Genomic DNA, 17798 nt, shown 5'->3' with positions numbered 1-17798 from the left:
TAGCATTTTGGTGGACGGGATTTGTGTCACCGTTATGACAGAGTAACTCTTTTGCCATTATCTAAATCAGGCCCTTTGCCCATTTTCCCCTTATGCTGATGACCAGAGACTTCGCTGATTCCTTTGTCCTTTGTCACTTTTGCTGGCGACTACTACAAAGTCTATGGCCCTCATTCTGACCTTGGCGGGCGGCGGAGGCCGCCCGCCAAAGTCCCGCCGTCAGATTACCGTTCCGCGGTCGAAAGACCGCGGCGGTAATTCTGACTTTCCCGCTGGGCTGGCGGGCGGTCGCCTTCAGACCGCCCGCCAGCCCAGCGGGAAAGAGGCTTCCACGATGAAGCCGGCTCGGAATCGAGCCGGCGGAGTGGAAGCTGTGCGACGGGTGCAGTTGCACCCGTCGCGTATTTCACTGTCTGCGCAGCAGACAGTGAAATACATGTAGGGGCCCTCTTACGGGGGCCCCTGCAATGCCCATGCCATTGGCATGGGCACTGCAGGGGCCCCCAGGGGCCCCGCGACCCCCCCTACCGCCATCCGGATCCCAGCGGTCGGACCGCCGGGATCTGGATGGCGGTGGGGGGGGTCGGAATCCCCGCGGCGGTGCAGCAAGCTGCGCCGCCGTGGAGGATTCAATGGGGCGGCGGTACACTGGCGGGAGCCCGCCAGTGGTGCCGGTCCGATCGCGGCTTTACCGCCGCGGTCGGAATCCCCATTGGAGCACCGCCGGCCTGTCGGCGGTGCTCCCGCGGTCCTCCGCCCTGGCGGTCAAAGACCGCCAGGGTCAGAATGAGGGCCTATATCAAGAAATAAGGGGATTCGGAGGATTATGAGGTCCAGTGTATGTCCTCCAATAACGGTTACTAATAATGTGATACACTGTTCCTAAAGAGCATGAAGAAGACAGGGAAAGTCAAAGGGGATCCTATTAAGTAGGAGCAAGAGTCCTCACACACCCAGTTGGGTGTCATGCTTCATCATTGGACCAGCTCCTCGCCAGACTACACTGAGACAGGGCTTCATGGGATAACGCAGACCATAGACCTGGTCCACACGGCTTTGGGTGGAACCGGTAGACGGCACTCCCACCTACCCCTTGGTCGCGCTCCCGGAATGACCCATGAAGCCCTGTCTCAGTGTAGGAGGGGCGACGAGTAGGAATGACAGACTGGGTCATAAAGGACTCATGTAAGTGACTGGTGATAATAATACTCCTGTCCTTTTGACTGTTAGTTGATAGAGGCAAGAGCCAATATAGTTTATTTGCAGAGAAGCACGTTGTTTTGTTACTAGGTCCTGAAGAAGCGTCGCTGGATCCTGTGGGACCCCATAGACGCGAAACATGTCGACCCATTGTTGAGGTGGGTCTGGTAATACCTCGACCCCCCTGTTATGTGCAATACAGTTTGAGAGTAGTCGAACATTATTTCGACCCTACCCTCCTGTTTACCGTTTTAATCTTGGCCAAGACCCCATATTAATGAAAGATAGCTCTGAGAAAGGGTCCTTGAGTCAATTTTATCCTTTCATCTAATTTTTGCTCTCTCTTTTCTCCCTCTCCCCCTCACTTACCTGTGGGAAAGGGTGGCATCATTAAAAAGATCTCCGGCAAAGAGCCCCCCGAAAGGGTGGTGCCCGCCAGACATTGCAGCGCCAGTCTGGAAAGGAGCTGGTCCAATGATGAATCATGACACCCAACTGGGGGTGTGAGGACTCTTGCTCCTACTTAATAGGATCCCCTTTGACTTTCCCTGTCTTCTTCATGCTCCTTAGGAACAGTGTATCACATTATTAGTACTACAAAGACTAACCTATGGGCTCATGTAGGTATAGGAATAAGGGCCTTATTATGACCTTAACGGAGGGGTTTCCTCCATCACAAATGTGGCGGATAGCCCATCCGTTGTATAATGATCTTATTATATTAAATGGAGATTGCAATACAGCTGAAGGGATATCCTTCACATTTGTGATGGAGGAAACCCTTCTGTCAAGGTCGTAATAAGGCCCTAAATGATTTGCTCCTCAAACCACCCTCTATGCTGAAGACTAGATTTAGGATTTTTTCTGACCCTACAGAAGCCTTTTGACAGAGCGTCTAATGCTGACGCTATCTATTTTTACTTACTTTTTAACAGCCTTAGTTTGCCTTCAGTTGGCCCAGAAGTCATTTTTCCAAATTATTTTTGTTCTATTTGTGCTTTATATTTTGTGTCCCCAAATTTGATTGCCCAGCACACCAGCTAGTGACATTTCTGGAAAGATTTCCCTAATCTGTAACTAATTTGATGCATTTAATCTGTTCCCATGTTGAATGGAGTTGGTCTACGTGTATTCAGTGACAATTAAGTCTTATTGTTATTATTTAGTGTTGCTTGCATTGAGTGTTTAGTATGATTAGTGCTGATAAAGCTTTGTTTCTTACAAAGACTAGGCCACCCTATGGTGGTCTTATACTACTTCAGTTTCTTTTTAAGAATTGGCTACATAAACACGTGAATTTGTTTGTAATAAACACTCTTGAACTTTTATTTTGGACTTGTTGTGTGGCCACATTGGTCATACTGTGAATTGAGATGTGTTTTATTGACCTGTAAATAATAACTATCTCTTACCTCCAACAGGGTGAAAATGTTGTCGACCTCGTCAAAGCACTTACGGGAGTATGGGAAAATGCTTCAGCAGCATCATAGCTAAATATGTGACCAGCTTATCTTTACACCATAGATTTTTTTTTTAACCATCTAACTATCTTTGGTAATTCAGGAAAAAGTCTGGTGGCCATACCGATGCATCATAGTAAGTGAAAGGCATGTTGTTTGTTTTTTTGGTCTTTGTGTATAAAGCATTATTAACATGCCTGTAGTGGTGTAAGTAGCTGACATTGTTCTAATGGAAATCATTTACATGTCTTGTAACATTTGAGATTCCAGCTGGGTCTCTCATAATATATTGCTCTTCTGTCTAATATCAGAAGTGATTTTTAGTTCCTTCAAAGAGGGAGCTCCATCAAACCTCTAGTGGTGACAACTGCCTCATTGTTTCACAGGACTAAAAAGCTATTTGTTTTTACCCTTAAGAAAGGGCAGGACTGTGTCACCATAATTCATGCGGATACAAGTCAACAACCAGTTAGTAGGCGAGCTTTCAGGTGGACAGGTTTTAATTTTGTGCAGATTACCCTTGAAGTAAAAAAGTGAGCCTGTAGAACCTAATATAGTGTGAGCTGCATGTTTACTTATGTTTCTCTTTCTGCACTTAGGCCCTCATTACAACCCTGGCGGTCGGTGATAAAGCGGCAGTAATACCGCCAACAGGCCGGCGGTAACCAAAATGGAATTATGACCACAGCGGAAACCACTCAGACAGACAGCCACTTTAACACAACGACCGCCACGGCGGTAGCAACAAGCAACACGGCGGTAACAGCCAACAGCCAGGCGGAAGACAATGTACTGGCCACACTATCATGACGCACCTATCCACCACCTTTTCGGGGTGGTACCAACGACATCAAAAGCACGGCGGAAACAGAACACAGAAGTCAAAGGACTCACCTCTGGAGACTCAGGGAATAACCACAATGCCATGGAGCCCGAGTTGCACATTTTTCCCATGCTTGTCTACCTTTTCTTGCATTACGACCGTTAATGCCGGTGAAGATGACCACAGTGAGTACAGCCGCCTAGCACACAATGGAGGGGGGAGGAAAAAGAGAGTGACACTTACACGCAACACACAATCACCCAACACCATACACACAAGCAGATGCTGTAACATTACATATCCACCCTGTACCCCTTAGGAATTATGCAATGACAAAATGATAGGAAGAAAGTGAGTGTAATACGATTAAAGAACATGAATACGTTGATCAAAATACAAACGCATATACATATTTACAAATGGAGGGGCACTTCCCAGTCCTCAATTTCCGTGGGTCACAGGGCCACAACACATAGGCCAAGGCCCCACCTCACTCCTGCAACAACATGGAGAGAGCACTGCAGGGGCATCAGGTCGAAAATACACAGACACCTCAGGGGGACAGAGAATGGGGGCGCACCTCAGCCGAAAGATGGTACAACGGCACTGGCCCTGGAGGAGGCAACATGCCCATTACTCTGTACTGGGGAGTGCAAGGCCACAGTCTCTCGAGTGGGAGGTTTGCCCACTGCTTGGTCCTGGGGAGTGCAAGGCCACAGTCTCTCTAGTGGGTGGTTTGCCTAATGCTTGGTCCTGGGGAGTAAAAGCCACAGTCTCTCTAGTGGATGGTTTTTCCACTGGTTCTGGATGGGGCCTTGTGCCCAGTATGCTTCATCCTGGGAAGGATGGGGTGAGTGGATGGCTTCTTCCACTGGTTCTGGTGGCGGTGCTGGCAGTGGTGGTGGGAGGCTCCAGCCCTTCCCTTTCGCAGCTGGTGGTGCCTCCTTGCCCTTCCTTGATGCACCAGGTGCAGGCACACCTTCAGTGCTGCTGGTTGGTCCCCGGGATCCTCTCCCATCTGCAGTAGCTCCCAACACTACTGTGGCTGTGGACTGGGTGGCAGAGATGCTCACCTGGGTCCTGACCTCCGTGGCCTGACGTGAAGGACGAGAGGAGGAGGGGTAGGGAATAGGTCAACGGTGGCGAGGAAAAGTCTCTTAGGGACTTGGGGCGGGAAGAGGGTGAAGGTTTGGGAGTGGAGGAAGAGGGAGTGGTTGTAGGAGGTGTCAGTCTGCTGTGTTTGGGTGCAGGTGCATGGGCTGGATGCTGTTGTGAGGTGGATGGCTGTTGGGTGTCTGAGTGCTTGCATTTGTGTACTTTGGGAGGAGGGGGCACAGACAAAGTGGGAGAAGACACAGGGGACGTGTGCATGGGTGTGGGTGTGCTGACTGCTAGTGAGGGGTGTATAGTGACAGGCGTGCTGGTGATGGAGGTAGTGGATGAGAATGTAGTGCATGCAGGTGTTAGTGGAGAGGCTACTGGGAGGAAGGTGGATGACAAGGAGCAGGGGGAGACAGTGGAGGCAGTGGATGTTGGTATGTCTGCATCTGGATGGTGTTTGTGTGAGTGCCTGTGGGATGATGTGGGGTGCTTGTGTTTGCCTGAGCCACTCCTGTGTGTTGTCCTGGGTGCATGCTGGTCTGCCTGTGTGCTTGGGATAGGTTGGGGTTGAGGGGAATGGGACTGGGTAGAGGACGTTGGAAGGGGAAGGCTACAAACAGGGACAATGGCTGCCATCAGAGCGGAGGCCAGAGCCTGGATTGATCTCTGTTGGGCTGCCATGCCAGAGTGAATGCCGTCCAGGAATGCATTTGTTTGGTGCAAATGGGCTGCCAGCCCCTGGATGGCATTCACAATGGTTGACTTCCCAACAGAGATGGATCACAGGAGGTCAATAACCTCCTCACTCAGGGCAGCAGGGCTAACTGGGGCAGGGCCTAAGGTGCCTGGGGGAGAAGGAGATGCCCACCATCCTGGGTGAGCGGGCAGGGAAAACATGCTGAGGGGCTGCTGGGAGGGCGGTGCTGGAACAGGGGTGGTGGGCGTATCTGTAGTTGGGACCCTTCCACCAACCCCCCTTCCACGAGGCCCTCACACATAGCACTCCATGCATTCATGCCCCATGCATCATGCTCACAGTGTACTCACCTGTTGGTCTGGAGGCCCATACAGCATTCAGTACTGGGGTAGGGCCCCATCTACCAGTCTCTCCAACTCCGCAGCGGTGAAGGCAGGGGCCCTTTCCCCAGTGACACGAGCCATGGTCGGTCCCAGACACAGGTCAGAGCAGCACTTGCAGTGTAGGTCCTCTCCTGTTGAAGGTCAGGTAGCAAGTGAGTGAACAGATAAAAAATGGTGGTCACGTCCGCGGCGGTACATACCGTCACTGCCGGCGTACATCACCATTGGCCACTGTAACCCATAGGGCCCAATGACAACCAATGAGGAGTTGCACGGCGGTACTCAACTGCCTCCCGCATCTGCGCACAACATCAGCAGAATTACCTCATTTCCACATGTCCAACCACACAGGACAGGCGGACGCCATTTCGGGTGGGGGGCAAGCCATGGCACCTAACTGCATCACAGTACACATATGCACCATTTGGGGCTATACAACAATATACTGTTACAGTCACAACATGCAATGCAGTGCAGTGTTTGGAAATGTGGAATACTGACCAGCTACTCACCCTTTTGTCCCATAGATTAAAACCGCTGCGGATGAATAGGAGATGGAGACATCCCCCCCGTACAGACCCCTGGTGGATTTGGCGACTATGGAGGACAGGCACATCATCCTCACCCATAGACTTGACAGGGCCACAATCACAGAGCTGTGTGCTCAATTGGAGCCTGATCTGCTATCCGTCACCCCACTCGGATCCCCCCTCTTGGCAAGTCCTATCTGTGCTTAATTTCTTGGCAACTGGCTCCTTCCAAGTGACAGTGGGCTTGGCAGCAGGAATGTCACAGCCAGTGTTCTCAATAGTGCTGACCAGAGTGTTGTCTGCCCTGATAAAACACATGTGCAGCTACATCGTATTCCCCTAGGTGGAGGATTTGTCCACAGTGAAAGCTGACTTCTATGCAATGGGACACGTCCCCAACATTATTGGGGGTATTGATGGTACACATATTGCATTTGCCCCCTCACCCCCGGAGAAATGAACAGGTGTTCAGGAATAGAAAGAGCTTTCACTCGATGAATGTGCAGATAGTGTGTCTGGCGGACCAGTACATCTCCCACGTCAATACAAAATATCCTGGGTCTGTGCATGATGCCTTTATCCTGAGGAATAGCAGCATCCCAAATGTGATGGGCCAACTCCAGAGGCACAGGGTGTGGCTATTAGGTGAGTCCTGGTTCTCACCCAGTGGATGTTGGTGTATGGGTATGTTGTGGGCCCTAAGGGTGAGTGTGTGGCTAACAGTTGTCCCTCGATATTTGCAGGTGACTCTGGTTACCCCAACCTCTCATGGCTACTGACCCCAGTGAGGAATGCCAGGACAAGGGCAAAGGAACGTTACAATGAGGCACATGGGTGGACAAGAAGGATTATCGAGAGGACCTTTGGCCTCCTGATGCCATGTTTTGTTGCCTCCATCTGACTGGTGGATCCATGTACTACTCACCCAAGAAGGTCTGCCAGATCATTGTGGCATGCTGCATGTTGCATAACCTTGCCTTTCAACGCCATGTGCCTTTTCTGCAGGAGGAGGAGGCAGTAGCTGGCCGTGTGGCAGTAGTGGACCCTGTGGACTGTAAAGATGAGGAGGCAGTTGTTGAGGATGAGGACAACAGAACAGCAATAATACGACAATACTTCCAGTGACACACAGGTAAGAAACTGTAACTTCACTTTACATTGACAGTTGTGTGTTTGACATTGTATATGGCAGGCAGATTATGTTAGTTCTATGGCCACTTACTGTACCATTTGGCATTTTCAGATATCTGTGCCCCACTCTGGCTCCTGGTGTGTTGACTGCAGCCTACTACAGGTCATTCCTATGTATACATTCCTGTACAGTTGTTTTGCAGTGTTTAAAGCTTGTTAAACGAATACATAGTTCAACCATTTGCCAGACTCTATACTTGTATTTTTTCAAAGGGTGTTTATTTAAGTGCTAAGAAGTAAATGGGGATGTGCAATGGGCTGGGGTGATGGTGGAGGAAAGTCCAGGATAGAGTCCAGTCTAATTGTATCACAGGTGCATTGTTCAAGGGGGCATAGGAAGGGGAGCAATGGCAGTTCAAGGTGGAAATGGTGACAGAGTGGGACACAGGGGTGAAAATCAGGAGAGTCCTATTTCCTGGCGGGGGTCTTGGCAATATTCTCTGGCTTCTGCCTGGATCACAGGGGCAGTTTGCGTGGTGGTTCTCCTTCTGCAGGGGGAGGGGTGCAGGTGGCCTGTTGGTCCTGTGGGGGGCCTCCTGTCCACCAGCAGCAGCAGAGGTGGAGGGCTGTTCATCAGTGTGGCTAGTGTCAGGGGCCCAGTGGTGTGCCATTGCCTCCCTCATGGTGTTGGCCATGTCTGCCAGCACCCCTGCAATGGTGATCAGGGTGGTGTTGATGTCCTTCAGGTCCTCCCTGATCCCCAGGTACTGTCCCTCCTGCAGCCACTGGGTGGGGGTTTGTGATGGCATGCAGATAGAGGGGTGTTAGTAATAAAGATTTGACTTACCAGAGTCCAGTCTTCCTGCTACTCCTGCCAGGCCCTCAGGATGCATGATTGCCAAGACTTGCTCCTCCCATGTTGTTAGTTGTGGGGGAGGAGGTGGGAGTCCTCCGCCTGTCCTCTGTACTGCTATTTGGTGTCTTGCTACCACGGAACACACCTTCCCCCGTAGGTCGTTCCACCTCTTCCTGATGTCATCCCTTATTCTTGGGTGCTGTCCCACGGCGTTGACCCTGTCCACGATTCTCCGTCATAGCTCCATCTTCCTAGCAATGGATGTCTGCAGCACCTGTGATCCGAATAGCTGTGACTCTACCCGGATGATTTCCTCCACCATGACCCTTAGCTCCTCCTCTGAGAACCTGGGGTGTCTTTTTGGTGCCATGGGTGTAGTGTGAGTGGTGTGTGTGAGGGTGTGTGGGGTGCTGTGTTAGGGTGTGTGCTGTAACGTGCTTGGATGGTGTACGGGTGATGGTGTTATGTGGCTTTGGTTCTGTGGGTGCTCTTTGTCTAGCTCTCTCATTTGGCAATTTTTGTTAGTCGTAAAGGGTTGTAGGTAGTTAGTGTGTGTGTTTTATAGTGGTGTGGGTGTGTGGGTGTATGTGTGTCAGGTGTGTGTAGTTTGAATTGTTCAATGTAGTGTTGTTTTGTATGTTTGTGTGCATTTTGATCGCAGCGGTAGGTACCGCCATTGATTTACCGCAGTTGAATGTCCACCGCAGGGATTCGTAGGTCATAATGCTGTGGGCATAGTTCTCTTGGCGTGACGGTGTGGGTTTTGCTACCCCCAGTTTATCACTGACCTTTGGGCTGGTGGACTTGTTTGTGTGGCTGAATAGTGACGGATTGCTATGTGTGTGTCATAATATGGGTAGCGGTAATCTGCCACACGGCGGTATGTTGGCCGCAGTCAACATGGCAGTAAGTGGGACTTACCGCCAATGTCATAATGAGGGCCTCAATTTCCCATGGCTCTACATTACATGACAAAAATACTACTTCCTAGCTACTTATGGTGAAGAAGTGGTCTGGGCCACTACTGGACAAGAGGCAACTTTGTGCTGCCTTTTTAATATGTTCATTGGGAGTGTAGATTCTAAGTACCTCCCTGTATGATCCACACAATCTTTTGAGGTATCAGATCCATGCAACGATCTAAGGTGATATTAAGTATACATGGAGGAAGTTTCTAAACTTCGGAAGTTCCCATACCAAAGATAAAAAGAGGGTCCTCAGTGGAATCCTATTTTGTATCAGTGAATTACCTAGTTATAATTCATTCAGTTACATTTCCCTGTATTTTATTGCTCGGAGTACTTACCAGTAATCTTCATTACTCCAACTCTTCCTTCCTCGTCCCATTCAGAACTATGTGGAGGGAGTGTGCCCATTCACTCCCTTGTCATGTTCTGTTAAGCATTTTTTCCCTTTCTGTGAAAAGGAAAAGATCATAAGGTATATAGACCCTCCTCTTCCTGCAAAACATCCTGCTTATTACCAAGCACCAAACCATGGGTTGATGAAAGAAAAGGCAGAGGAGGGAAGGAGGTATGGAATGGGACAAGGAAGGAAGAATCGGAGTAATGGAGATTACTGGTAAGTAATCCGAGCATTACCTCATCTTCTCTTCCTCGTCCCTTCCTCATCCCATTACAAACTATGTGGAGAAATGCCCAAACAAAGACATCTTTCAGAACCCCTCCAAGAATCCACAAGGAATACAGGAAAGAACTGCAACACAATCTTTATTCAGTATACAAATGCGAACAAAATTCCCCCAGGACAGAAACTTCGAAGGTACACAGGGGCAATGGAGCCAAGCTAAAATGAACAGTTAGCGGCCATCAAGATTCCAGAACCAAATGACAATTTGGCCTTGTATGGGATTTTATGCTTTTCGCTGGATTTTTGGTTACTGTCTTTTGAATATTCTTGCTATTTATTTTTTACTATGAAAAACTTTGATATATAATGTATGATCAATTGTTTATATTTGGGACTACACAGCCCGCCTACACTTTATTAAAGTCTCTGTAATAATTATCTAATACTTCCCTGGATTTATGGCAGCATCTGCCACTCGACTATTCTAACGCAAGCTTTGCACAATTTTGGATCTCTAGCTCAGTCTGGTGATGAATTTTAAAATGTTTTTACAATGGTTTCTACAATGTATTGTATTTGTTTCCTTTGTCAATGCAATCATGTTTTAATCTTGTACAATTCTGCTCAATAAAAAAATAAAATAAAAGACAACTCAGAACCTTGTGCCACATGTAACGTGTAATGGGAAATGAAGGTGGAAGGAGAGGCCAAAGTGGTGGCCTTGCAGATATCTTTGAGGGGAACGCTAGACCAGTCTGCCCAAGAGGCAGCCATATCTCCCATCGAATGGACCTTACCCCCACTCGGGACCTCTCTGCCAAGAACCTGGTAAGCAGAAATAAATCACTGTCTTCACTGAATGTGACAACGCAGAGGAGGAAGGTTTTTCGCCCTTCCTGACAGGACCAAATTTGAGAAAAAGACTATCAGAATGAGAAAACTCTGAAGACCTTGCAAGATAAACCTTTGAAAAATGGACCACATCCAACAGAGACAAAGAAAGATCAGAGACCAAAGCATCCTGCAGCAACATCGGGAGAACAATCTCATGTTCTTGGTGAAAGGAGGAATTCACCTTTGGCAGGAATTTAGGATCGAAAGAAGGAATGATCCTGTCATCAAAGCCAGGCAGGTAAGGATGCTGACAAACGAGGCTATTAAGTTCCCACAAATGTCTGGCTGTAGTAATAGCCACACAAAAAAGACTTCAAGGTAAGGAACTTGAGGGAGACAGGCTTCAAAGGCTCATACAGAGAGGACTTCAAATAAGAAAGGACCAGAGGGAGATCCCAAGGATGAAAAGGATCACAGAGCTTAGGTCTCAGAAGGTGAAAACCCCGGAAGAGTCTAGAGACTATGCACTCGATAGAAGACAGATTACCCCAGGGGCCCCAAAATGTTTTAATACAGCACCACAGAAGAAATGGAAAAATTTCAGGGGTGGGAGCAGACACAGGAGATACAGACCTTTCCTTGCACCACCTATCAAAGGAATTCCAATGATGTGCATACGCCCTGTTTGTTGAGACACGCAACCTCTGCCTGTTCCCTGAGCAGAAGAGTAAAAAAATGGTAGATCAGGGAAAAAGGCGGGAAAGTGTAGAGAAGACTCGGAGGCCAAGGACTGATCAGGGTAATGGCCCCTCCAGGGCCCCCAGAGACAGGAAGCTGGAAAAATAGAGGAAGCTTGGCATTAAGAGGAGTAGCAAAAAAATCCACCACTGGGATGTCCCAATGACTGCAAATATGGGTGAACACTGAAGAGGCCAGAACAAACTCCAGGGAGGACAGAAGTTCCAGACTCAGCTGATCCGACTGACAATTTAAAACCCCCTGAATGTGGATGGCCTTCAACCTGAGAAGGTTGGACTCTGCCCAGAACATAAAAAGGCGAGCAAGAACATTGAGAGAGGAGGACTCAGTGCTGAACTGGTGACTGAGGTAAGGCATTGCCCCCTTGTTGTCCACACAGACTATCACGAAGGGACCATGAAGTTTGTCTGAGAAAAACAGCAGGATATTTCAAACACCCCTCAGCTCCTTCCAGATGGATGACCTCGTTCTCTCCGTCATGGTCCAGAGACCCTGAGCAGTGAAATCTCCCAGCATGGCCCTAAACCCAAGCTACTGGCATCGGTAATCAAAATCAGATGATCTTGCTAGCGAGAATCCATGCCCAGGTGAAGACGGGCCTAAGGTACGACTTCCAAAGATGCTGCCTAAAAGACAGAAAAAGCAGCAGCAAGAATAGTAACAGAAACAACTATTGAGACAAAATAGTCTAGGCAAGAAAGGGTCAACAACAAAAAAGAAAAGCCCGTTTACCATCTGACCCTAAATTTGTAGCCAAACCCTCACTGAGGCTTCCAGGACTCTCACCAGGTTCAGAATGGAATGTCTCAATCTGGCACACCTGGACTCAGGAAGGGATACTGTTCCCTGAATTGTGTTGAAAAAGGCTACAATATACTTCAACCTCTGAGGAGGGACCAGGTGAGATTTGTAGTAGTTGATCAGGCACACAAATGGCCTTATTACGACCCTGGCGGTCTTAAGACCGCTAGGACCGCGGTGGCGGTCGGACCGCCACCAATGTGGCGGTCCGACAGTCTCATTACAACCATGGCAGTTCCACCACGACTGGACCACCAGCACCACCCATTTCCCTCCACTGGAGGGATTAGCGGTCGTAATCCGTCAGGGCAGGGCCACGCTGGGGATTACGAGTCCCCTCTCTGCCGGCGATTGAATGTCGGTCACACTGCCATGTTAAGGCTGGCAGAGACATGGGTGCAAGGGACCCCATGGGGGCCCCTGTGCTGCCCATGTACTTGGCATGGGCAGTGCAAGGGACCCCATGGCCAGCCCCATTGCGCTTTTCACTGTCTGCAACACAACGAGCGCTGGTGAACCCTACGCACAGGAGCATTGCTGCTGGCTCAATTACGAGCCGGCGTCAGTGTTGTGGACTGTTTCCCGCTGGACCAGTGGGCGGAAACTCAGTTTCCGCCGGCTGACCCAGCGGGAAACTCATAATAGGGGCTGCAGTAAGGGGACTGCACTGGCAGTAACCTGACCGCGGGACTGCGGCGGACGGGCTTTTCCGTCCACCAAAGTCTTAATTAGGGGGAAAGCCTTCCAGCATGGAGACAGTGCTGGCTGTGTCTACCCATGATATCACCAGAAAGGGGGCATGAATCAAAATATCATTGAGCTATGGACCCCAAGAATGAAGAAGGCCAATCACCAGGGCCAAGACTTTGGTGAAAATCAGGGAGAGGACCCAAGGCCGAATGGGAGCCCCCGGAACCGCCAGTGCTGAAAACCCACTGCAAACCTCAGAAACTGCTGGGAGGCAGGGGCCACAGGAACATGGAGATATGTGTCCTGATTGTTGATCCTGGACATGTAATCTCCAGGCAAAATCAGAGGAATCCCCTGCTGCGCAGTGTTCATCCTGAAGTGCAGCGTTGGAAGATAGAAACGCAGGTCTATGATCATTCGATAATTCCCTGTGACCTTCCTGACCAGGAACACAGAGGAATAACAATGCTCCTGAGGAGGAACTGCGATAAGGACCTGCTTAAGGACAAATGAGGCGATACTTTCTTCCAGGGCCATCTTCTTCACAGGACCCCAAGGCCAGGCGGTTAGAAAGAAGTGGGGGTACCATAAAGTCCAGGAAACATCCAGATAGACACCTTGAGACACAACCTGAAGAACCCAACTGTTGGTAATGCAAGTTTCCCAAACTCCAAAGAACTGACCCAGGTGCTCCCCTACTGGACAGAAAGGGGGGATGGACTAGTCAGGAAGGCTGTTTAAGATCACCCTTAGCACCAGACAGATGGGAGGCACCCCCAGACTGGGAACCCTTACGCTGGAACCTGGAGCGATTCGGCTGGGAATCAGCCCTTCATTTCCAAGCAATCCGGATGCTTTTTACTGCCTTCCAAGGACCTCAGCTTGTGATGGAAAGACTTAGCTTTTGAAGTTTGACAGACTTCCTGAGGACTTCCTCCAGCTCAACCACAAAAAGTTTACCACCCCAAATGGAATAAGCAATAAACAATTCTTTTGAGATTAGTCCACGTTCCAACCTCTTCAATAAAGATGATGCCTTGCAGAAACTGAACGGGCTGTGGCCATTGCCAAAGCCAGAAGAAAATCAAAGGGTACATGGGAAAGAAACTTAGCTTGCACCTCCATACAGCCCAATAAGTCAGAAAAAAATCCCCTCCTTCCTGAATAGCAGCAGAAAGAGATAGGAAATCTTTGACTAAGGTTTGAGACGCATAAATCCCCTACATTTCAGACTGCAAGGAGAGACTGAGGCCAGCGTGAGATCTCTTGAAAGCATTCTTCACCTTCTTATCCACTGAGTCACTCAACGTTACATCTTCAAACAAGATAAAAGGCTTTCCCATGAGATTGGTAATCAAAGGATCCACAGCGAGAACCTGAGGAACTGCAGTCTCCCCTGGAGACAAAGGACAGGGCCCCCTTAAGAAGCGCGGCACCGAGACCCTCTCAGGATTTCTCCATTTATGCTGCAATAATGAATGAATGGCAGGAATGATTGGAAGTTTAGGAATGGAAGGATGCTGAAACTGACAAAACCACTCCCCACTACAGCTGGGCTGCTACAAATCTGCTGGAATCTGAAGTTTGGAAGACAAGTAAGGTACCACAGGTTCCAAATTCTCCTTTTGAATATACTCCCCCCTAGAAGAAGCACCGGCTGGAAAACCTTGATCCTCCTCATCATAATTCGCAGAGGGCCAGGATGAAACAGAAGAAGGAGAAGAAATTGCCAGGCAGAACCTGAGGAAGAGGCAGGAAAAAATGGTAACTTCTTCTGTTGATGCAAATTGTAGGCCTCAGAGAACTTCCAAACCATATTCTGGAGATGCGCCTTAGAAACAGAAAGGGAATGATGTCTAACATCCCCCTAATGGATGCCCGCGAAAGATGACAGCTCTTCTGAGTATGGTTTCCCATGCTCAAACAGGAAAAGAATATACCCCAATGGAGAAAATAATAAATAGCAAAAAAGGACCCACGGACCAACCATCACAAAGCCTGAATGGAGAGGCAAAGGACCCTCGGGCAGCCAACAGCCACCCTGATGAAGGGTAAAAGAGAGGTAGAAGGAGCCACAGTAACCACACCAACAAGCATGAGAAAGAAGACAAAGACACCACAAGCACAACCCAGCAGCGCTTGCAGCAACCGTCCAGGGTAAGGGCGCCCAAGACATCCCAAAAGGAATGTAAAGCAGGGAAAATACCACTGACACGCCCTGACTGGAACCCTCAACCTTCAGTGTGAGGGTTGAGGGTTGAGACCTAAACCACTAGGCCACATGTGACTCCATGAGACAGCAGATCCTACAGGGAACAGCACAAGAAGCAAAACGCCAAGTGACCACCCTAGGCGCCTCATACCATTAGAGATGATGCAATGTCCCTCACAGCCGGCATCAACCCCAGGCACACGCCCTGTAAGGCAAAAGAAAAGCAGCTGTGCTGCATCAGTCACACATCAAACACCTAATCATGCACTACAGGAAACAAACAAATGAAGATCACATACCATAGAAAAGAACTCCAAGGGTGCCCAGGCATTACTTCACAGCCCAACAGAAGGTTTGTGGACACACAAAAAAGAAACAGGATGTTCAGGGGGAAGAGGAGGCGCTATATACTTTTCATAGAAATGAAAGAAATAGCTTAACAGAACGTGACAAGGGAGTGACTGGCACACTCACTCCACATAGTTCGGAATGGGACGAGGAAGGGAAGATGAGGAAGTGATGGATAACTGATTTGGTGCCATAACTAATTAACTAAATTCCTTTTCAGTACAGCAGCTGGTAATTTGATGAAACCTTATCATTACTGTACAGAGCAATTTTGCAATTTTGTTTGATTTCTTTTTTGAATATCAGGAAAAAACACAAGCAGCAGAGTGGCAATACCTGGCTCACATGACATGTCAATGTTTGTGGAGTTACAACAGCAACGCACATCTAACTTTGTACACTGCGTCAGAAGAAGCAATTAAAAGGATTATTTACCAGTATGCCAGACCAGTAGGGTACTCCAGTGATGAAGAGTGGCAAGGTCCAGGAACGAAATGCTCCACTGGATGAATCACCGACAATCCCAAATCCGATCTGAAATATGCCATTTAGTATCTGTACGACCTTCAAAAACAAAACAAAAAAACTAGATAAATATTGCCATTTTTAAAATCAGAATACATATCAGCGTAGAGAGTTAGGGCCAGATGTAGCAAGCCTTTTGCGCCTTGCAAACGGCAAAAAACGCCGTTTGCGAGGCGCAAAAGCCCTCACGCGATGCAGAAATGCATTTTGCGAGTCGGAACTGACTCGCAAAATGTGTTTCAGACTCGCAAATAGGAAGGGGTGTTCCCTTCCTATTTGCGACTCGCAACGCGATGTAAGTTGATTTGCGACCGCAAAAGCGGTTGCAAATCAACTCGCAGGTACCATCCACTTGAAGTGGATGGTAACTCATTCGCAAACGGGAAGGGGTCCCCATGGGACGCCTTCCCCTTTGTGAATGATCACAAAAATATTTTTTTCAGAGCAGGTAGTGGTCCTATGGACCACTGCCTGCTCTGAAAAAAAACGAAACAAAAGGTTTCGGTATTTTTTTCCAAGTGCAGCTCGTTTTCCTTTAAGAAATACGGGCTGCAGATGGAAAAAAAAAACTGCTTTATTGAAAAGCAGTCACGGACATGGTGGTCTGCTGCCTCCAGCAGGCCACCCTCCCCGTGAGTGCTCAGACTCGCAATGGGGTCGCAAACTGCGGCCCACCTCATTAATATTAATTACCCATTGCGAGTCGCAGAAGGTGTCTGAGACACCTTTCTGCATAGCAAATTGCAACTCGCAATGTGCTTTCTACTTACATCTGGCCCTTAATCACTACACTTATACATACGCAGAGCTACATCTTATCACTGGAGGATGATAACAGTCAGCAATGAGAGTATTCACTTGTAATTATTATTAGTGCTTTGCTGGAATATTTGTTAAATCAGGTTAATACATTTAAGGGATATATTATTATTAGATGCATCTTGGGTCAAATTCTTCAAATTATTCTTTTGGATTTGAATTACCAAGTAATGAGTTTCGAGAATATTTTAGAGATAGAATTAAACACACATCTATTTCTGTAAAACAAGTAACTTTAGATTTCTTATCTGAGCCTAAAGCAGAAATTGTATTTTGGGGAAAAAAAATAATTAAGAGGCATATCATATACTATAAACAGATAAACAGACAGAACAATAAATGAAACATGCTAATGATTGAATTTTAAAATAACAATCAAGGCTTTGTTGGGCCATCAGTCTATACACAAAATATATTGTTTACACTGTTTCACTAGATGAGACCGTTTTAAAGTCTCCTTCAGAACAAGGTTTATTGAGCATTCCATAGCATTATAGTTGATGCAGTTGATGCTTTGCATACTGCAGAGGCCTCAGTGCTCTTGGATACTCATGGATTCTATTGAACACTTAAAATAAAACTTTAAATATTTAAATATGCTGTTTTATTACAAGGAGTTTTGAAGAGTGTGTTCTGTAAGTGTATAAACAAGTGAACTGGGGTTTTCCCAGTAAAGACTAAACCAAAATGCCTGAAACATTCTACCAAACTTTTTCTGGGGTTTTCAATTATTTTTCTGTGATACCATCTAACAGTTATACAAAAATGCTTATTGCTTTTTATCATTCAGGTATACACCTAGCAGGTGAAAACAACAAAAACGAACTATGTTTAATACATTCTTAGGAAGCATGGACAAGGCCCCATCTGGTAACCTCTGTAATATCAAAAGGTTAGGTGTCATTTTGATCACTTTATCACTTGCCCTTCACTGAAAACAAAAAAACTAAACTAAACCAAAAACGCATTTAAAATTTTGAATTTACCTGAGACATAGGTGATGACTCACCTAGAAGCTCAGAAAGTAACAGAAAGATAG

At 47.7% G+C, this 17798-nt stretch overlaps 1 protein-coding gene across 1 annotated transcript in view; it reads right to left on the bottom strand.

Annotated features, from left to right (window-relative positions):
• Window positions 1–17798, bottom strand: part of LOC138304316 (membrane-spanning 4-domains subfamily A member 4D-like) — a 301440-nt gene that overhangs the window by 146715 nt on the left and 136927 nt on the right. Inside the window, exon 3 of the mRNA XM_069244273.1 lies at window positions 15851–15979. Coding sequence (XP_069100374.1) covers window positions 15851–15979 — 129 coding nt within the window. The remainder of the gene's footprint in view (window positions 1–15850; window positions 15980–17798) is intronic.

This window comes from Pleurodeles waltl, chromosome 7 (genome assembly GCF_031143425.1).
Source record: "Pleurodeles waltl isolate 20211129_DDA chromosome 7, aPleWal1.hap1.20221129, whole genome shotgun sequence".
Classification (NCBI taxonomy): domain Eukaryota; kingdom Metazoa; phylum Chordata; class Amphibia; order Caudata; family Salamandridae; genus Pleurodeles; species Pleurodeles waltl.
This window is presented reverse-complemented; position numbering and strand designations above follow the sequence as displayed.